The 21,605-nt window shown below is 40.6% G+C and overlaps 3 protein-coding genes across 3 annotated transcripts; 1 reads left to right on the top strand and 2 right to left on the bottom strand.

The window, feature by feature from the left end:
- Nucleotides 1-960: 960 nt before the first annotated feature.
- pigf (phosphatidylinositol glycan anchor biosynthesis, class F) lies at nucleotides 961-4,832 on the bottom strand. Its single transcript, XM_086303993.1, has 5 exons — nucleotides 4,301-4,832; nucleotides 3,597-3,688; nucleotides 3,179-3,295; nucleotides 2,964-3,072; nucleotides 961-1,547 (listed from the first exon to the last, which is right to left on the bottom strand). The coding sequence occupies exons 1-5, from the start codon at nucleotides 4,526-4,528 to the stop codon at nucleotides 1,434-1,436; spliced, it is 660 nt and encodes a 219-aa protein (XP_086160119.1). The 5' UTR covers nucleotides 4,529-4,832; the 3' UTR covers nucleotides 961-1,433.
- Nucleotides 4,833-6,211: 1,379 nt separating this feature from the next.
- On the top strand, nucleotides 6,212-20,278 carry cript (cysteine-rich PDZ-binding protein). The gene is made up of 5 exons (XM_086303994.1): nucleotides 6,212-6,363; nucleotides 6,612-6,677; nucleotides 13,142-13,196; nucleotides 13,347-13,450; nucleotides 19,953-20,278. The coding sequence occupies exons 1-5, from the start codon at nucleotides 6,348-6,350 to the stop codon at nucleotides 20,015-20,017; spliced, it is 306 nt and encodes a 101-aa protein (XP_086160120.1). The 5' UTR covers nucleotides 6,212-6,347; the 3' UTR covers nucleotides 20,018-20,278.
- On the bottom strand, nucleotides 16,363-18,755 carry LOC147323557 (E3 SUMO-protein ligase ZBED1-like). Its single transcript, XM_086303990.1, has 3 exons — nucleotides 17,381-18,755; nucleotides 16,952-17,204; nucleotides 16,363-16,788 (listed from the first exon to the last, which is right to left on the bottom strand). The coding sequence occupies exons 1-3, from the start codon at nucleotides 18,496-18,498 to the stop codon at nucleotides 16,372-16,374; spliced, it is 1,788 nt and encodes a 595-aa protein (XP_086160116.1). The 5' UTR covers nucleotides 18,499-18,755; the 3' UTR covers nucleotides 16,363-16,371.
- Nucleotides 20,279-21,605: the final 1,327 nt, after the last annotated feature.

Raw genomic sequence — 21,605 nt, 5'->3', positions numbered from 1 at the left:
AAATAGACTACACCTGCAAAATAACCCTCAAAGGACTCAAAAACATATCTAATCGTAGCTTTTTTTAAAGACTTAGCGTTTTAATACAATGCACAAGGTCAGCGTGATACCTGTTTGATCATACCTTATGCTCTTCCAAAGCCCTCCTCTCCAACTCCCCTGCTCTCCACATGTAATGACGCATCAGAAGTGAAGTGTAAAATTTAAAAAAACAGAAAAGAAAAGAAAAGCATGGAGCACAAAGGGTAATAGAGTTAACAGCATGAGGTCAGATTGAGTTTCATCAAAGAGAGAAAGGGAAAGATTGATGCTGTAAGCATATGTAGACTTTCAAAGACTTTCCTCTGCTCCATCTTTCATCTGTTTCCTTCAGGCTGTTTTTTCCCTGGCAACAAGGAAGGAGTTCAAGCACAGGGCTATTGGGCAGCTTTGCTTCTGATTTTTTTTACTGAAACTCTCCAGCACAAAATGCTCAAACAGCAAAGATAACCGACAATTTCTTCCGCTTTTTTTATTTTAAATCTTGGCCATAATTACTTGTGTATACCAATCGTTCGGACAATTTGCAAGGAACATCATTCATTTACCTTTCAGTTTCACATTCCGTTCTGGAAAATGTACATTTCATTGCGGTGACTGGGTGCAAGGGAGGACTAAGAGATGTGGTGCGGCGTGAAAGGAGGGAAATTAATGTCCTCGAAATGAAAGTGAATCAATATGGTTGCCCAAGGATGTGAAAAAGGTGGAATGGGAGCTGGGGAGGCGGAGAGGGTGTTGAAATAGAGTTGGAGCGAGATTAATGGTCGTTTAAAAAGGAACAGTATTCATCAGCAGTTGGCTTCAGGTGCAGAATAGCGTCTGTGTGTGTGTGTGTGTGTGTGTGTGTGTGTGTGTGTGTGTGTGTGTGTGTGTGAGAGAGAGAATGGAAGCCAACTCTGCAGCAGGTTTACATTTTCTCTTTAATTTTCTAACTTCCTCTCATGACTCTCTCAACAAATGGCCATCCAACCATAATACTGATTACTTTGCATTTCACTGCAAATGAGCCTCAGTCTGTTGCTTTCATTAAAACTCTCCTCACCTTCACATAAACACACGCACACAGGTGGCGAACCAACAGCACCACCTGCAGGTTTTTCAGAAACACACATACTGACGTCAAGGAGCTTTAATCGCCCAATTTCACAAGTAAATACACATTGTTAACGAAGAAAATATTTTATTACGTTTAAAAATGTTCCGTTTCAGCCATCACATGTACAAAATAATACCTCTGAGCTTTTACAAAACTGCCTCACAACCCTACAGGCTGCAAAGGGGGTGAATGCTCCCAAATAAATAATAAAAAGTGAGAGAAATTCAGCAGGATCAGGAGTCACGCCATCGTGGATACATTCGCACAAGCACAGGCATAATACACGTGTGTCTGACTATCACTTGCACTTGTATGTGAGCTGTTTGCGGTGATAATGGATCCACGCTGGAGCTGCAACCAGCCCGGTCAGGTAGCCAAACAAAGAGCCCAAACTGCAGGAAACAGGCCAGACCTACAAAAAAAGAAGTAGTAGAGAAGTGAGCATGATTGTTGACTAAAAGCTTGACACTGGTCCGATACATCAAAGAGAAGCTGAACTATTAGTCTGTCAATTTGAGTTACACCCCAATTACCTCTGCATTTTCCCTCAGTCATTTTACACAGAATTCCCTGTGCAATTATAACTTTAATGTGTTCCATTTTCCATTAAACAAAACAAAACAATCTAATTCATTATTCATTGGCTGATTACTCTGTCCAGTGCTTAGAAAAATCATCGTGGAGAATTTGGAAGTTAAGAACTTAAATCAGCTACAAAAAAAATGTGTAATTTACACCAGTTTTTTTTTCACTCTGACAGCTACCACACCAGCTTCATGCAGGTTAGTGCCCAGTATCATCCTGTGGCACACTTGTGTTATATCACCATAGCAACCTATCACTTCATTCATGCTTTTGAAAGACAATCTTCACTTCTGTCGCTACAGAGCATCAGCCTGATGTTGCTGCTATTAATACATGTGTATTCCAATTTTTTCCTGTTGTTTTCTCTTCCTTGTTTCCCTTCTACAACACTTTTGCTACTCACCAACTAACAAAGCAGAAAAGTACCCATTTAAGGTCATTTTAAAGGTACTTTTAATGGAATAATGAAATCACAAGGACATCCACCTCCTCCATTCATCAAAATGAAACCAGTAATTTACTTTAATTTAAGTCCGTGCAGTTAAGAGGCCTTTGTGAATCCAATAGTAATTTGAGAAAACCTCAAAAAAAAAAAATCTAAGAGAGGCTTCGCGGGTAATATGGTTTAAATGGTCGTGTTAGTTCCCTGGTCTTAAGAGCAAAAACTGCACTGTGGATAGAGAATATTTCCACATACAGTAGATTAGAGGTTTAGTCAGACTCTCTCTTCCAAAGTAAGGAACATAAAAAAGTCACATGCTACAGGTCATATTTAATTGATATGGGTGCTGACTGAGGCTCCCAAGCAATGATGTCTGATTATGGCAAAATGCCTTGACTCCTTTCTCTTAGTGCCTCTTCTTTGTTTCCTACACTGATATCTCTGGTTGGAGAGACAAGAACATACAAACTGACAAAGGACCAGTGAGATATAAAATACTCTTCGGAGTAAAGGTAACAATTAAAGTCTCTCTTTTGGTATCTTTCATAAAAGTTATAAAAGCACACAAACGTGCATTTGCTATAAAATCGAAGCAGTGTTCAAGAACTACACGTCCATCAGAAGGCAATGTCAGCACAACTTTTAATTGCTAAAAAATTTTTGAACCAGGTTTAAACGTGGACTATAAGCCGACCGAGTACTCAAAGTCAAAATGTTTGCTGGGTTAGGTCACAGACTGTATAAGACCTAATGTGAGGATACAAATCCATGAGTATACGCTTTGTCCATGCATAGAATTACCTGCCAGGGCCTATCCCAGTCCAGAGGTATGGGGAATGCTCCAACCCAGGCTCCAACAAGTGTGCAGGCCACAGTGATCTGCAGGCAGGTGTCCCACACAGACATAGCTCTGGAGCCGGAGACAAAGAAAAAGCAAGAACAGTTACTATCTTCGACACAGAGACATGTGAAAAGCCAGGAGGAAAGAAAGAGAAGGAAAATGATTTCAGCCTTACCCATGGCGACTGAAGACTCGTATCCAGGCCTGGACGTTGGGGCCGAGGACACAAAGACACCTCAGCGTGGTTAACGAAGTCAGCAACACAGCAAGGGAGAATGTTTCTAAGGCAGATCTGTAAGAAATGATAGGTTCACGGTATCAACGACAACTGCAATAAGAGAGTTATTGACAGTTTTGTAGAAAAAGAATTTTTAAAACGCACATAAAAAGCAAGCAGAGACAAAGTAAAACACTTGACTTTGTATAAGTGACAGAATCCTTTCAGGGTTTGAAGATTTCTGTAGTTGCCAGCTGTTTTCATTCATTTATGTGTGATCCTTCCATGGATCCTCAGTTTATTGTGTATTACTGTCGTGATCGCTACTCTCTGCGTCTCTCTTTATCAACCTCTGTTTCACAAAACAATAACTCACTCGATCAGTGGAGCTCCGTATAAAACGACAACAGTGTGGAAGAACAGGCACGACAGGAAGAAGTACAGGCAGGAGCGAAGCAACCTCGACAGCTGCAGAAAAAAAAAACAGCGAGAAAACAGTCAAACTTTTAAGATCCAGATATAAAAAGATCACTTCCTGGGGAAAAAAATATATTGGTTTGATGAACATGCAAGAGTCAAGTATTCACATTAATTTATATACAAATAAGTCAAGATGTTTTTCTTTTTTTTGGAAAGGCAACTTCAATTTTACTTGCCATACCCTGTCCTGATTACTGCCAGACCTGTTGAATTAAAACATCACTTGAACAGAGCCTGTTGACAAAGTGAAGTAGTCTAAGAGGAACACATTACACCACAATCCACAAACAAAGACTGGGCAATAATAGCATCCATGGAAGAGATCCGAGGACAAAACCACTGCTGGTCTCATATTTGCCAAACAGCATCTTATTCATCCCCTAAGAATTTTGGGGAAATATTCTGTGGGCTAGCAAGACAAAATTTGAATGGGGCAATTAGTGTTTCACACAGTGCCAGGTCGGTTTGGAAAGCTTTTCCCCCTTAACAAATGAAACCCTCATTTAAAAACTGCATTTATTGTACTTTAAAAAAATAAAATAAAACAGCCCATGTGGCACTGCGGGCATTAATCCATCGTTATTAAAGCGTTATCAGCACCTTGTATCCCAGCGTGTGCTTCTTGGCGGGCGGTGTGATCCCGAGCAGCCAGAACACGGCCACGCTGACCGCGGTGACCGCAGCGGACACCGAGTAGAGCCACAGCAGGTGTGTGCCGTACACCGAGAAGCCCGGTAGGAGCACAGCAGGTAGCACCGTCGCCATGAACACCGAAGCGGCGATGATAGCGTGAGTGGACGCCATGGCTCTGATTTCATGGTCCCACATTGTGAAGGCTGTACCGAACTACAGCAGGACACCGACAAATTGAACACAAAACACTTTAAACCTCAACGTAACGCTGGAATTGTAGCACAGGTAACATCCATAGATGAATCGCTTGACCTTGTTTCCGTAAACATGGAACCAAGCTCACTTCCGCTTTCACTTCAAAATAAAAGTGCAATACTTCTTCCTTGTAGATGAGGCAAGACAAAGTTCAATAAATGTAAATTATAGTTTTAACAACTTTAAATATATTACAGACAGTCATGCATTTAGTATACATTTATTGCTGCCACAGTGAAACTAGAAAGCTTTCATCCAATACCATGGCACTACATATAACAGTAAATCAACACAAGACTAATTAAAGTACAAGTGTGCAAAAATGGCAAAAAACAGTGCAACACCAGATAGAGCAGAACCATACAGAAACGAGATGGTGCAATAATGACATTGTGTTGTGCAAAAAGACTTTAGCATTGTGCAATAAGTACTTGAGGTAATGGAATGTATAAAGGTGTGTGTCTGCCAGTCTAGTCTCTGAGTTTTCAGGAGTCTGACAGCTTGGAGGAAGAAACTGTTTCGCAGTTTGGCAGTGAGGGCGTGAATGCTCCGGTGTCTCTTGCCAGAAAGTAGGTTGGTGAAGAGTGTGTGTGAGAGGTGTGTGGGGTCCTCCACAATGCTGGTAGGTTTGTGGATGCAGTAGGTTCAATAAGTGTCTGTGATGGAGGAAAGAGAGGCTCCAATGATCTTTTCTCACTTTGTGCTGTATGGTCTTGCGATCTAACACGGTGCTGTTTCCATACCAGACAGTGATGCAGCTGCTCAGGATGCTCTCGACACTCCCTCTGTAGTAGGTGGTGAGAATGGCTGGTGGGAGATGGGCTTTTCTCATCTTTCACATGTGAGACCTGGGCCAATGCAATCGGTCCAGTGTAATTCAATTCAAAGTGACAAAGTAGTCATTGAGACTTTTGTGTTTTTATATTTGTGTAGAACATTTTCAGATCTCTCAGCTGCTCCCTTTATGGGTCTGTGGATCATCTGCCTCCATCTCATCCTACTACTACCCTGCTCATCTGTCACACCAACCCTCTCCATATCCTCCTTTACTACATCCATAAATCACCGTTCATTTTATTATTATTGTGGATTTTGTTTTAAGCCCCTTTTACCTCAGATTTATTTTGGTTGAAAACAAATTGTATGTTTGTGGTATACTTGTTTGAACACAATCCTTTATTTAATCAGTTTCCCCATTTAATCAGAACATGTGAACACTGTCACATGTAGCTAGATGTGAACTATTATTTATCAGTGAGAGCCATTCTTTTTCTACTTTCACTGCTATAACGTTATTCTGACAGCAAATAGAAAAACGAGATTCTTCAGTGTTCTTTAAACTGTCTCTGCCTGACTGCTACAGTCGCCTACTGTTTGTAAGCTTTAAAAGTTATTTTTATTATTATTTATTGGATTTAATTATTTCACACGTATTTCACGTTATATTTCACACGTTATATTCACACGTGTGAAATAATGCAGCAGCAAACTTTTAATTTTTAAAGAAAACTTAGAGGTTTTCGTCCACTTTACAGATGAACAAGGGAAACTGCAACCAATTACAAAACGGGTTACTTGGACCCTCGCCGAAGGGCAGTACAACTAACCAATGGCATCTGAGATTTGAAATCTAGGCTTTGACCAATCAATCGCTTGCGAGCTGCACGGAAACGGAAGTAACGACCGGAAGTTTACATTAACAGAGAAAGCTAAACGCAGCTAACGCTTCAGCTTCTATTTTAACAAACAAAAAAGGACAATGGTTTGTGAAAAGTGTAGGTATCTCGCCATTTTTCTATCATTTAATTTATTTTAGATCTTCAATTCTAATGTCTTTTTTCCCGTTAAGAGAAGCTCGATGATCCTTAGAAAGCTGGCTAACGCTATGTGATGCTAACTGTTGTTATTACTGTCCTCACTGTTGCTTTGGTTGAGGAAAACATACCTTCACCTTCTAGGCTTATTTCCTTTAAATCCACTGCGCTGTTTTTGTTACATATGCTGGGTTGCTTTTTATCTCCAGGTGAGAAGAAGCTCGGTAAGGTCATCACTCCTGACACCTGGAAGGATGGAGCCCGGAATACAACAGGTGAACAGAGTAAAATCTGGATTTGTTTCAGTTCAATGGCATAATGTCACCAGTGTGCAAGGGCTGCTGGAAGTTTTGGAAGATTAAATAGAAAGATCACAATTAAAAACAACAGAAAATATATAGATAATACAACGGGGAGGGGGAAATTAAGCTTTTAAACCAAAATCTGAAATAGCGTTCAGTTAGTGTGTGATTTCTCTTGGTTTTTTGTACATTCTTAGGAGCATTGACTTAAAATATTAAAAATAAATCATTATATACTAAGTGACTCAAGGAAAGTAGTTCAAATACGTTCATGAACATGAATTTGGGGCTTTTAATGATTTCTTTAACCTTGTTGCTTTTATAGGGTGGAATAATTGTACAGCACAAATCTTGAATGACTTAAAACAAACAAAAGAAAAACAACAATAAGGTTTGTGGCATAATTCTGGCTGCTTATTTGATTCCATCCACTTTATGCAATCTACCAGTATCACTGGCAGCATGATGCTACCACCAGTCCTTTGCAGTATAAAAGTCACTTCACCGTGGAAATGAACAGTGGTGTTCGAAAAATTTCTAGTTCATGACCAATCTTGTGCCTTGGTGATTCCTCGTTTCCATCCTCATTCAAACCTTGGCAAAGTGCTAGCATATGTAAGTAGTTTGTATTTACATAGAGTTGTTTGAACTGACGATTTTGGAGTCCACAGTGGTTTAAAATTGCTCCAAGAAAAGTACCTAATTTGTGTAAATCTACAGTTCTGTTTCTTAGATCTTCACAGAGTTCCTTTGACTTTCCCATTGTTCTGAGTATTGATGACTCCAATGAGTGCTGTAAAACAAATTATTTTTGTGTTAGCAAAGCGAAACTACCAGTTGTAGTCAATCATGATCACTAAGGAGAAGTTAAGAGGTTTTGGCCTTGTCAGGTTAAAATACACCGTAGAACATTCAGCACCATTTATTGAAAAACTTCTGCGTGTATATTTTTGATCCTGTATGTATACTTTTGACCCGGTGTGGATTAGAGAAAATCCAAACCTGTTTTTTTGTTTTTGTTTTTTAAAGTCATTCAAGATGTGTTCTGTACAATTATACCCTTGGAAAAGGAACAGTTGAAAGAAATAATTTGAAGTCCAAACTTACTATTACTATTATTCAGAATGTACATACATTTACTTTGGGGATGATCTGATATTCTCTTTTCTTTTCTTTTAAACCGGTGATATTAACTCAAGATTATAAACCTACAATCATCTCTGACTTGCATATCTACAGGGCTTTTATCTTCAGTTTACGGAGGACATGGAGTGTAACATAACATACCAGCAGACCAAATCACAAACGTCCATACAAGATTGCCGAACAACCAAGGCATTTATTTACAATCAATTTACAGTAATAAAGTAAACAGAAAACCCCCCACTTATTTTTATTGCTAAAAAAGAAAAGAAGCACTAAGTTACATGTCAAAGCCTACGCAAAGACAAAGCCTACACTCCCTGTCTGGCCACAAAAGCTTCTGCTAACATACAGGTGAATTTAACCAAACACAACAGAACAGTGCAGGTCCCACAGGTTTGCCACAGTTCAACTCCCAAGATCACTATAAGTAATCCTGAATCAACATGCATGTCTTAGCTCGGTAACTAAATGGAAAGGGGCACTTACTGCTGGAGCTAATTACATGGAATTTTGCAAACAAGCATAATCCCGTTCAGCTCTGGCGTGAGGTGTGAGAGAACTGCAACAAAGACAGGCAAGAGCAGCTTTCTTTCATGAAGTGGCCAAACGACCGGAGGGCATAGCAGACACATAGAGAACTCCACTGATGTATCATGAGATTAGAAAGTAAATTTCTTTTAAATGGTTGAATATGTTTTAAACATTTATACACGTTATAACGTGACTTTGTGAACTTTAAAGGTTCTCATTTTGGTCCAATTTTTAGAATTTTACTTTTAAAGTTAACCTTTACTAAATTCTTACCACTAGATGACACTCTTTAACCATTAATTGTTTATGTAAGTGCTGAAGTGAGAAACAAGGAAATACCAGGTTTGCCCTGAGATTAGTGTGGTACAATGGTTAGCAGTGTCACCGTACTACAAGAAGGTTCTGGGTTCAAACTTCTTCTGGGAGCTGATGTGTCTTCCACAGAATGATAACATGCTTGTTAGGTTGACTATAAATCAGTTGTAGATGTGGAATTGAGAGTGAAAAACTGTCTCTCTCTGGTGGCTGTGTCTGCTGTACCGTGTATGCCATGCTATGACAGTTGGATAAGTGGTTAGGAAAACACTGATAGATGGCCTGAGATCTGCCAGTTATGACGGGCTAATCACACAGAGCAAATGTGTTGTTATTCTAAGGTGAACTGAGCCTAAGCACTGAGGACTCGATGAAGGCTATAACTATAAGGCTATAACCTTTTGTTTTGTTTTTTTTGTAAATATTTTTATTGAAAAAAGAAAACAACACAGTATTTGCAGTTACGGAAATACAATTAACCGATACTTATATATATCTGCGAGAGGTTTGCTTAGCATAGGGGATCTAGCCTTAGGACCCTTAGGGCCCAGGCAGGAATCGAACTTGTGATCCTCTGCTCCAAAGGCGTGTAGTCTAACCACTATGCTGTCCAGCTGCTCGCTCGCTCTCTCTCTCTCTCTATATCTATATCTATATATATATATATATATATACATACATACATACACACATCCATCCATCCATCCATCCATCCATCCATCTTCATCCGCTTTATCCGGGGCCGGGTCGCGGGGGCAGCAGCCTAAGCAAAGAGGCCCAGACCTCCCTCTCCCCAGCCACCTCCTCCAGCTTATCCGGGGAATACCAAGGCGTTCCCAGGCCAGCCGAGAGATATAATCTCTCCAGCGTGTCCTGGGTCTGCCCCGGGGCCTCCTCCCGGTGGGACATGCCTGGAACACCTCACCCAGGAGGCGCCCAGGGGGCATCCTTGTCAGATGCCCAAACCACCTCAGCTGGCTCCTTTCGATGTGGAGGAGCAGCTGCTCTACTCTGAGCCCCTCCCGGATGGCCGAACTTCTCACCCTATCTCTAAGGGAGAGGCCAGCCACCCTTCAGAGGAAGCTCATTTCTGCCGCTTGTATCCGCGATCTCGTTCTTTCGGTCACTACCCACAGCTCGTCGCCATAGGTGAGGGTAGGGACGTAGATCGACCGGTAAATTGAGAGCTTCACTTTTACACTCAGCTCCCTCTTCACCATGACGGACCGGTGCAGCGTCTGCATTACTGCAGCTGGAGCCCCAATCCGTTTGTCGATCTCTGGCTCCCTTCTCCCATCACTCGCGAAGAAGACCCCGAGATACTTGAACTCCTCCACTTGGGGCAGGAACTCATCCCCATATATATATATATATATATATATATATATATATATATATATATATATATATATATATATATATATATATATATATATATATATATATATATATATATATATATATATATATATATATATATATATACACATACATACATACATACATACATACATACATACATACATACATATATACATAGGGGCGATCGTGGCTCAAGAGTTGGGAGTTCGCCTTGTAATCGGAAGGTTGCAGGTTCGAGCCCCGGCTTGGACAGTCTCGGTCGTTGTGTCCTTGGGCAAGACACTTCACCCGTTGCCTACTGGTGGTGGTCAGAGGGCCCGGTGGCGCCAGTGTCCGGCAGCCTCGCCTCTGTCAGTGCGCCCCAGGGTGGCTGTGGCTACAATGTAGCTTGCCATCACCAGTGTGTGAATGGGTGGATGACTGGACATGTAAAGCGCTTTGGGGTCCTTAGGGACTAGTAAAGCGCTATATAAAATACAGGCCATTTACCATACAGGCCATATATATATATATATATATATATATATATATATATATTAGTTTTTACAGGAGTTTAACAGTATAATGAAGGGTTGCCACTTGTGGAAAAATTTGGCTGTGCAACCTCTCGACGTATATTTAATTTTTTAAATATACGTTAGTTAGTTGAATATAAATATTCAACTAACTTCTTAGTTGAATAGCCATGCATTATAAGAATACATAACTGATTTGACCTCACTTTCATGTTAAAGTTTCCAAAACCATCCAAGCCTCAAGCAGGCTGTTGTAACCCTGTTGTTGAATTCGTATTTGCCGAACCACGCGGGAATGAGGAAGACCGTACCCTCGCTATAGCCTGTTCACAAGACTCCTCATGTATTTGAATTCCAAGTCTCCTTCCCATGTACACTTAAGCTTAACGTTAGAGTGGTTACTAAAAGACAGGATAGTATCATAGAGTTTCGAAATGGTTCCTCTGTGATGAGGAATAAATGATAACGTAGTTTCCCACTGCTGTTCTGGAGGTAAAGAGGGGAAATTTGGGAAACTCTTGGCAACAAAATTTCAAATTTGAAAATAGCGAAACAAATGGGTAATAGGGAGATCGTAACGAGAAGACAAATTGGGAAAATTATCGATAACACCATCCACATATAAATGTTTGAACTGTTTTATACCCTTGTCACACCACACTGAGAATGTTGAGTCCAAGAGTGAAGGGGGAAACAAATAGTTGTCGCTTAGAGGACCCGAGGAAGATAGCATTACAAAATTAAAGTGCCGTCTAAACTGAAACCAGATTTTGAGTGTGTTAAGAACCACCTGATTATCAGTATACAGAGAGGGTTTTACGGATAAAGAGGAATAGAGCAAGGCTGGTATAGAAGAGCCCTTACATGATGATAGCTCCAATTTACACCACGAGGAACCAGAAGATTTTAGCCAGTAGCAAAGTTTATGGATGTAAGCTGCCCAGTAGTAGGCTAGAAAATTAGGTAATGCAAATCCTCCACTAAATCTGCATCGCTGCAGTAAAATTTTAGAAACCCTAGGTGGCTTCCCTCCCCAAATGAAAGAACCAATAATCTTGTCCAGTGAAACAAAGGCTATAACTTTTAATGTAAAGCTACTCTCAAGAACACATCTTATTAGCATCTGTTACTGGTAATTACAGAAAAAACATGAAAGGAAAGAATAAAGATTTTTACCCACTTAGCTGATATCAATCATTGGTCTATGAGAACAGTTAACTGAGATCCAGTGCTTTCTGGTTTGTATAACCTTTCTCTTCATATTTGAAGTGGGCAATAAACTGTACATTAATCAATCAGTGTCCCTGTTGCACGGGCTAGACATTTTTTTTTTGGCCAGACACCATGCACTATAAGTAACATTAGGCAGTTAGCACATGGCAGACATTACCAATGACCTAGCTCATCTTTCCAGTGCAAAAGCACAGAAGCACAAAGAAAAATGTCAGTTCAGCATAATTTATCCCTTTACTATAACCCTGCAGTCCTGTAAAAACTAACACCCTTACTGTAGGAATTAAGAGGGTAGGTAGCATTCAGGGACTGATAATCAAATCCATTTAGTTTTGGTTTGATCATCAGCAAGTGTGAGCATCTCTATAAAAGCATAGGTTTTAGCAGTTTGCTTGTCTGGAGCATTCAGGTGTATTTTAACATGATGCCAAGGAAGAAAGATGTCAGCAATGATCTTAGAGAAGCATTTGTTGCTGTTCATCAGTCTGTTTATAGTTTGCTCATTCTACAGTGATTAGAAATTATTATAAAGTGGAAAACTTTCAATCTTCCCAGGAATGAATGTGCCTGCAAATTCACACAAGACCAGAAGAAAGCCTCTTTTCTCTAACACAAACATGGCAGCACAGCTTAGGTTTGCCAAGTTGCATCTGAACAAACCAAAAGACTTTTGGAGCAAGGTTCTTTGCACAGAAGAGATCAGAATAGCCATAATGCATAACACTGTGCATGGAGAAAATCAAACACAACTTGTCAGCACAAACACGATGGGGAAGGAGTTATGATCTGGGGTTGTTTTGCAGCCACAGGACCTGGTCACCTTGCAGTCATTGAGTTGATCATAGACTTATCTGTGAGGCCCTCTGTCCAACAGCTAAAATCTGGCTGATGCAACAGGACAATGATCCCAAGAGCAGCAGCGAATCTACAGCTGAATGTCTGAAAAGTAAAACAATCAAGGTTTTGCAATGGCCCAGTCAAAGTCCAGACCTCTACCTAATGGAAATGCCACTATGCATAAACACATGCCTGAATCATGTTGTTCACTTAGGTTTTTATACACAATTTATCCATTTCTGCTTAGTTTTTGTTCAAGGAAAAAAATCACACAGTGTAAGATGTGTTGTTGTTCATCTGATGTTGTTTTTGAAGTTTTTATTTATGTCCTGATCTGCAAAAGCTTAGAACTGATAGATGGGGGACTTTCTTTTCACAAGTGTAGGCTGAGTGGTGATACAGGACTACCGGCCTGCACAGAAGCTTTTTTTGTGGTTTTAATGTGATGTTACTTTAATGATGATGTTTGATTGGATCCTTTCTGCTTTTTCCAATCAGAGAGTGGTGGGCGCAAACTAAATGAGAATAAGATGTTGACTTCTAAGAAAGCCAGGTGAGCGCCATCAGCATCTCTATTTTCACATAGAAGACCTACATACTTTCTCGCATGAAAATCACCATTTTAACTTGCTAATTCATTACAGCCATGGCGCTAACTTTACTGCATCTGTAGTTATGTGTCTATAATTCTTTCCCATGGCAGGTTCGACCCTTACAGCAAGTCCGGCTTTGCTATCTGCAGGATCTGCAAGAGCTCAGTTCATCAGGCTGGATCACACTACTGCCAGGGCTGTGCATACAAGAAAGGTACAAAGTCGCACTGCTTACCATGCAGGAATGCTACTGTGGGTCCAAAACTTGAATGCATTTATTGCTTTCAGCATATTCTAACAAAACTGCCTCTCTGCATGATACACAGATCAATACACAGATGTTCTTTGTAAACATTATACTTGTAGTCTTGCTTTTCTTCACAGCTTTAAGCTCTGAAAACCGTTAAGCAACTGCTTCTGACACATCTACTTATTTTTCTTTTTTTGTCTTTAAATTGAGGCAAAAATGCTCAGATTAGGATGTGGCAATAGCTGGGAATGTGAGAGGACTCTGACCTGCGGTGGGCTTTTCCCCCTCTTTAATCTATTTTATATCTACTAAAGGTCTTGGACTAGATCTTTGTTCTTGAGTCAGTCAGATCAATGAACAGTCCCTCTTCCGTAGTTCTGAAGTCAGCATTTGCCTGAGTGGTCTAAGATTTAATCTTTCAAGAAGATTAGTTTAACAGTTCAAAGGTAGCATGGCTGACAGTGCTAGCTGTTTACATTAGATAATACAAATGACATTACGTCTCAAAAGGTATAGATATGTTGATCTTCATGTTACTTACATGGTCCAGTGTGGCTACAGGTTATCAGGCCAGATAAAGAAGCAAGGGGCAAATATAATAACAAATACAAAGGATGAGTAGGGCAAAGTACAGTGCATGACAGCTTCATTCCCACGTGGTTCGGCAAATACGAATTCAACAACAGGGTTACAAAAGAACAGCCTGCTTGAGGCTTGGATGTTTTTGGAAACTTTAACATGAAAGTGAGGTCAAAACAGTTATGTATTCCTATAATGCATGGCTATTCAACTAAGAAGTTAGTTGGGCCAGATTTTCAAACCGAGGAATTTATCTGGGGCAGATACTTTTTAGCAGCCAGTAAGCAGCAGATCATGATCAATTTCAAACCCACACAACTGTATTGAAAAACATGTAATTTTTTATTCCTTTTTCCCCTGTAAATCTGGTGACCTCTCACAAATGCACACCAAAAGGTCCATTAAAAAAAAAAAAGGGAGCTATAACTAAACAATTTTTTTGCACATTTGAAATACTAATAATAAAAAAAAAACCATTTTGATAATTCCCTTTCAAATTAAAATAAATATTTTGCTGACCACTCACTTTTCCTGCCATGGATGGAGCCCCATCTGTCACAAGTAGGGCTGGGCGATCTGACCCAAAAGTCATATCTCGATATTTTTTAGCTGGATGGCGATATAAGATATATATCTCGATTTTTTTTTTTTTAAAGCCACAAGTTAAGAACAAAAAGAGAGTTCTTAGTCACACTGTGTGCCAGATGTCACACGGGCACTTTTATTTACATACAGCGTAGATGTACATGAAGAAATTACTCAAAAATAAATTATCAGCATTTATTAAATAATCATGGTCCATAAATAAAAGAAAACAATGTTGTTTTTGTGCATAACAAAAAGCTCACAATTGTGCAGTCAAAATGTAAACTAATAGACGCTGAGCATAATAACAAAGAGACAGATTTCACAGCTGCACCACGTCTCTGAACAGGTGCCATTTGTGGTCCTTATACACACACAGTACGTATCACTCCGCGAGGCTCCTCCTCGGTAGCCGTAATCCTCCGACAATCCATCAAGCGGTGCAGCTCCGTAGTTTAGCAAAGTCATATTAAAACATTTTTTGACAGATTGCTGAGCGCTGTGTACCACATAAAATCGGTTCGCGGTCAGTAAGCACAACCAGAATTCATACATAAGGTGCACTGTCGATTTTTGAGAAAATGAAAGGATTTTAGGCCGTGCAGCCCCTCCGGGCTGCATGTCTTTAGCGCGGTTAGCTCGTTAGCGCTGTTAGCTCGCTAACACGTTGACGCCGCCCAGCCCCACGCACGGTAACTCGCTAACGGAGATTTTCCGCTGTGTTCAGTGAAGGAGAGGCGAGTCCGAGTAACGTTGCGTAGAGACAAAAGTGGACGAAAGAGAGGCAAACCTGCGGCTCCACAAGTATAATTATAACGTAACATAGACTATATCGATATAAACGATATTGTCACATCTTATATCTCGTATGAAAATATATCGATATTTTTAAAAAACTCGATATATCGCCCAGCCCTAGTCACAAGTATACAGACACGCTTCATTTCCAGACCATTTTCCTCAAAAAGAGCTGAAATCTTCTCAAACATTATTTCGCCAGCTGTGTGTCCCTCTAACGGTAATAGCCGAGCAATTTTGCATCCAAAAACCAGACATATATGCACAACTGTGCAATATCAGTTCTGTCTGTGAACCCATATCCTGCTATAGACATTACATCAGTTTTCTTCAGGTCATCTAACAGCATTTCAAACTTGTCTGACGCCAGAACTTAAACTCTACGAATATTTGAACTGTCTGACAGGGGTATGCTTTTAATAGCAGATGTCACACTTAGTGCTGTCAAGAGATTAAAAAAAATAGAGATTAATTAATTATGATTTTTAATTAATTGATCTAATTAATCTCTTTTTTAATCTCACCTAAAAATAGCTGAGGAAAGCCCTCAACTTATTGTGGCAGACCAAAAGACTGATATAACAAAGAAAGTGACTTTATAAAGTCATTTATTGTTTAACAAACGTTAAACAGATGCAACCATTTACATACTGTTGTATTCTTTTGTAAAATAAGTGGAAAAATAAATACAAATAAAATCAAATAAATTAAGTGCTGCAAGTTAGCACATCAGAGTTGCTCTTTTCTGAGCAATACAGCACTGAAATTCCTCTGCTTCAGATAATGAAAAATAAAACTGACATTGCAGTGCTGCAAGTTAGCACATCAAAGTATTCTTCCATCACAAAAAAAAGTGCTGAACATCAAGCAATCTATTCTAGTAGGCTACAAATGACACAGCAACTATGCTGACCACATGTGTCTCATTTCTTCTTCCTCAGCCAGTCGCTAAGACACACCAGCCTGGTAACATTTTCTGGAAGCAAGGCTGCCCTTTTCTTTTGCACTATGTGGCGTGCAAGGCTAAAGAGTCTCTCACAGGGTACAGAGGTAGCTGGGGAGGCCAGGTACTTTTGTGCTAGGACTGACAGCTTTTCATAGACTCCTGAGTGAGCATACCACCACTGCAGGGGACAGTCATCAATACTGATGCTGGGTTCTGCTCTGTAGCGCTGCAGCTCTCCAGACTCAATTCCATCTTCTGAGTCAGAGTCAGACCCCAGAAGGAGTTCGCTCCTCCTCTTCTTCTGAGCTGGTCCATCATCCTCTGTGGAGGGCTGGAGACTATCTGCTCTTCTGCGCTCTGCTGCCTGGAGCATATTCTCCAGAATGGTCCACACCTGAATGAATGAATGAATGAATGAATGAATGTGATTAAAACTAAGTGCTTTTTTTTTTTATTTTATTTAATCTTGTAAAGAACTTTGTGTTCCATATAATAAATAAAAATTTGATTTGATAATGAATTGGACTCATTAGTCCAGCTTAACCTTATTGTCCTACCTGTTCCCTCTTTTCTCTTGGAAGACATTTCAAATCCTTAAACCGTGGATCCAATGCTGTGGCCACCTCGAACCATATCTCGTTGCCATTAGCTCGTCGTGCTGCCAGATCCTTCTGGAAGGCATTCTTGAACTTCACCACGTAGGCAGGATCATCATCAGTAATGTCCATGACACGGTACAGATGGCGAAAAGCAGGCAGCACTACAGAGCAAGAGACGTAGGCCTCACCACCCAGCAGCTCTGTCACATACCTGCAGAGGTGGAGAGGTTTGCTAAATAAACCTAGCTGGATTCATTTAAATCAAAGTGTAACTGATTTCCAATTTAATTGTCCTTAAAAGTTCCTTGTTATGTTCATTAATTTTGATTTTACACATGTAACAGTAGTTTATATAATTAAAATGGGAAGGTGTTTATTTGAACTTACTTGCATGGTTCAAGCAGGAGCTCCAGCCTCTGCAGTTTCGCCCACTCAGCTTCGGTTGGCAAGACCAACCTGTGGTTCTGTTGGTCCAACGTAGCCTGGACAGCCTCTCGGTTACATAGGAGGCGTGAGACCATTGCGAGAGTCGAGTTCCACCTGGTGGGTACATCCTGTATAAGTTGATCGCTCTTCTTTCCGAGTGCTACTTGTTGTTGGTTAAGTTCTGTGGTACTCGCAGGGCTTTGTTTAAAATGACCAACAATCTTGCGGCACTTTGCCAGTACACCGACAAAACCACTGCTATCGAGACATACCATGATGGTCCTCTGGAGAATGTGAGCATTGCAGGCGATGTGCTCATATGGAAGTGCTCTCATAGCAGCCAGCATGTTTGCTGCGCTGTCTGTGCCAATGGTGGATATCTTGTTTTCAATACCCCAGTCATTTGCTACCTTGAGGAACTGTTCGGCGCATTTATCAGCAAAGTGCCTGGTTTCTGTTCTCATGACGGTCAGTGCAAATGAGTTGAGGTTCCACTCACTATCAATAAAGTGTCCAGTCACCCCAAAATAGCTGTGGTTGCCAGCTGAGGTCCAGTGATCTCCGGTTATAGCAACACAGTTGGGAGAATCCTCCGCCAAAATCTCAAGTTTGTTTTTCTTTTCGCCGTCGTACATTTTGCTGATTTTGGTCGTTACTGTAGTCCTGCACGGCGGCTTGTATGACGGGTCATTGGACGCAATTTGCAACACCTCTGTCAATCCTTCGTCCTCTACTATATTTATCGGCCTACAGTTCATCGCTATCCACTTGGCAATAACATTAGTCAGCCTGTCGGTCGCAGACTTGCTCATACGAGGGGTATTCTCTAGTTTTGTTTGGCGAAAAGCTTTGCTCTGGCTTGCTATATTGCTAACGTCTTCACTGCTAGCTGTTGCTGCACTCGCGGCTGGGTGCTTTGCGTTGAGGTGATAGGCCAAACTTGAGCTGCTTCGGTGGTAAGCAAACTCCTTCTTACACTCTAGGCAGACCACTTTACCTTTGTCAATGGTGCCATCGGGGCGTTTATGAAATACAAATTTCCCGTTCATTGGGCCAACAACTCTCAGATGCGCCTCCATATCCACACTGTAAGCTAATCACCACTTCTCACCTTGACCTCACGACGTGACTCCACCCCCAACAAGTCAAGCACAAGGAGCCCAGCACATAAAAACGGATTTTATAACATAGCAACTCTCATACAAAATCAATGACGTCAAGAGATTAAAAATTAGATTAACGAGATTAAAAAACATAACGCGCTAAATAGCATTGTAATTAATTAATCGCAATTAACGCGATAATTTGACACCCCTAGTCACACTTTAGTTTTTTCGTCACTTATCACCGCATCCACCACAGCCAGCATGCAGTATTTCACTGTTTCAGAATCTGTGAAAGGCCTTTTCTTCTTCGCCAAGAACCAAACACGAAGGGAAGCTGCTGCAGCTCTCTCTTGGGCTGTACAGGACCCTCACCATGGTAGTACAACTCCGGTTGTAAGATTATTAAACTCGCAATTAAACTTTGCAGCCCTCTCCTGAGATTGCTCTGGAAAGTTTGTGTAGAAAGTCTGGTGTTTGTCATTGTGGTGCCTTCGTACGTACCGCAACACACTCACTGCAAATTAAACAAATAGGTTTGGCATTTGGATTTGGCGGTAAAATGAATAAGTATTTGTCAGTCCAGGCAGGGTTAAACCGACAGTTTTCATTGTCAATTTTACACTTTTGGACTGAGAAAGACATGCTGTTGTCACATCATACGATGATAGTTTAATATGTTTATATCACGGTGTATTGTGGGTTAAATATTGCTAGGCTACTAGGAGTGTTGCATTCACAGTCTACACTACACTGTAGGAATTTTTAATTTTTTTAAATTAATTAATTAATAAATTTTTTGCGTTTTCTCTGTGTTTCTGCCAGGACCACAGGCAGGGCCACTCGCTGGTTGATTCTGGGCCGCCATTTGAATAGGCTTGTTATAATGCCTTGGAGAAGTTGTGCTTTTGACCTTCTGTTTTGGCTATCGGTCATTTCATCAGATGCCTCACATTTTCCTGGGGGAAAAAAACTTTGAGGAAATATGCACTTCTTCATCAGAATTATGCAAAATTTTAGGTCTCTACTGTCATTTCTTATTTGCCTGCCCTTTGTGCTTTTTCTGTCATTGAACAGGGAAAATTGGAGAAAAACATGCTTTCGGCAGGACATTAAGAACTCGCTAGAGAAACAATAATGCTCCCAGATTTTCCACCAGATGCCTTTTGGAGTCTGGAACCCTGAGCTGGGGCATATTGCAGATAAAAGGACCTCTGGTCTTCCTCAGGAATTGATGTGATCAAAAAGCATAGTTACAGGAGAGTTGATATTTAACTTAAACTCATCAGTTTGATAGACGGAGCTGATGCTGCTGTTTTCTGTTCACAGTTCAGTTCTGCTGCCCCAAAGAGGCCAAAAACCTCTGATAAAATAATGATGCTTGCTTAAACCATTTTTGCATTGTTCTTTTCTCTCTCTGTTGTGTCCAGGAATCTGTGCAATGTGTGGAAAGAAGGTTTTGGACACCAAGAACTACAAACAGACGTCTGTGTAACTGCATGCTGATCAGGGAGAGGCTCCACACGTGAATAACGGACTGAAAGAGAGGTGGCTTTGTTTGCTGGAGCTGTTACAGTGGCCATACGCAGGCCATCTCTAAATACACCACCCGTTATCGCTTGTTTCTGCAGTCAGCACTCTCAGACTTTTCCTGTATTTTAAATTCAGTTCTTTCCTTTTCAAGATGTTAATTTCTGTATGTAATATATGCCGTGTTGCTTTTGTTATGTGAAATAAAGCTTCCACTACGAGGACATCTGACCGGGTCGTTTTGTCTCCTTGCCTTCAGACATAAAGTGTTTAAATTTAGCCCGTGACGCACATTTGTCTCATATGCCTGAAATAATCAGTTTATTCTGACATAATCATATTTGGAAACGGTCAGGTGTGACCCCTCTGCCCCCCCCCATCCCCTCAACTGCTTTCAGAAAAAGAGGTTAGAGTTCATAAGCTCATAAGTTGATATTTAAAGGGCTCGCTCTCCCCCAGGCCTTTAGCAACATGTGCACATTTTTTTAACGTGTCCTTATTAATTTATACTGCCGGTCAACAAGATACAAACGGCCTTAGTTTCTGGGTAATCTACAGCAGGTAACTCTCAGATATGACTGATGTAAATGAGTCAGCTGTTCATAGCTATGTTTAGCAGAGCTTTAAAATACAAAAAACATTATCAAGAGACAGTTATATCATTCTGGACAGGGGAAATGTTTTAACAAATCCATGTTATTCGTTTAACTAAACCCAGGCTAAATGTATATATTCATAAGATTAAGTTAAATAAGTCGCATACTCGTACCTGGGTGATTTGGTGTGCCACTTTGTGTCTCAGTATGGAGACACAAAGTGGCTCTAGCTTTTAAAAAGTCTGGATGCATTCGTATTTTAACCCAGAGGTGATTACCAGACAAAACAACCGCTAAAAAGGAGAATATGTGAATGAGCAAGTTTGCTGCTCCTCCTGGCACAACGTTCCCATTTATCTGGGCTTGTGACGCCCTGAGGGTGGATTTGTATCCAATCCTACTCTCAAACCAGGGAGCTTTCATGTGTAAGATGAATCCATTAACCACTACACAAAGGACCCACATACAGTACATGCTATTTACTACTGCAAAATGAAAAAACAGTGTCCTGTCCATTCCCATATTTTTTAAATATATGAACAAACTGGAACTGCCAATTACACTTTAAAAAGAGAAGATTTCCCTCGTTTTATTGTGTTCGAGGCCTTGCTGGATGTGGCTCGTTATCATTTATCATATGTTGACATTCAAAGAGAAAACAAGAGAGAATATGGAAACATACCAACTGTTGGGGACTTTAGCAGCATGGCTGTAGTGGCAGAGCATCAGTCATTGGGTCACCGTCAGAGCAGAACCGAGGACATCTGGTTCACCTCACTTTACTGTCTCAGGGAGAGTAGCACAATCACAAAGTCACTTATGTGCACCGATTCGCTTACACTAGTACATACGGTGTCCACAAAACAGAGATTATGAACTAGGATCCGCAGTCAACCTGTTAAACTCCTATTTAAAACTATACTTTAATATAATATATATCAGTCATACACCTATAAA

Source organism: Aulonocara sp. 'chitande type north' Nkhata Bay, linkage group LG8 (assembly GCF_057382095.1).
Source record: "Aulonocara sp. 'chitande type north' Nkhata Bay isolate Kocher_YH1m ecotype deep benthic linkage group LG8, A_spYH_male_GT1.1, whole genome shotgun sequence".
Classification (NCBI taxonomy): Eukaryota; Metazoa; Chordata; class Actinopteri; order Cichliformes; family Cichlidae; genus Aulonocara; species Aulonocara sp. 'chitande type north' Nkhata Bay.
This window is presented reverse-complemented; position numbering and strand designations above follow the sequence as displayed.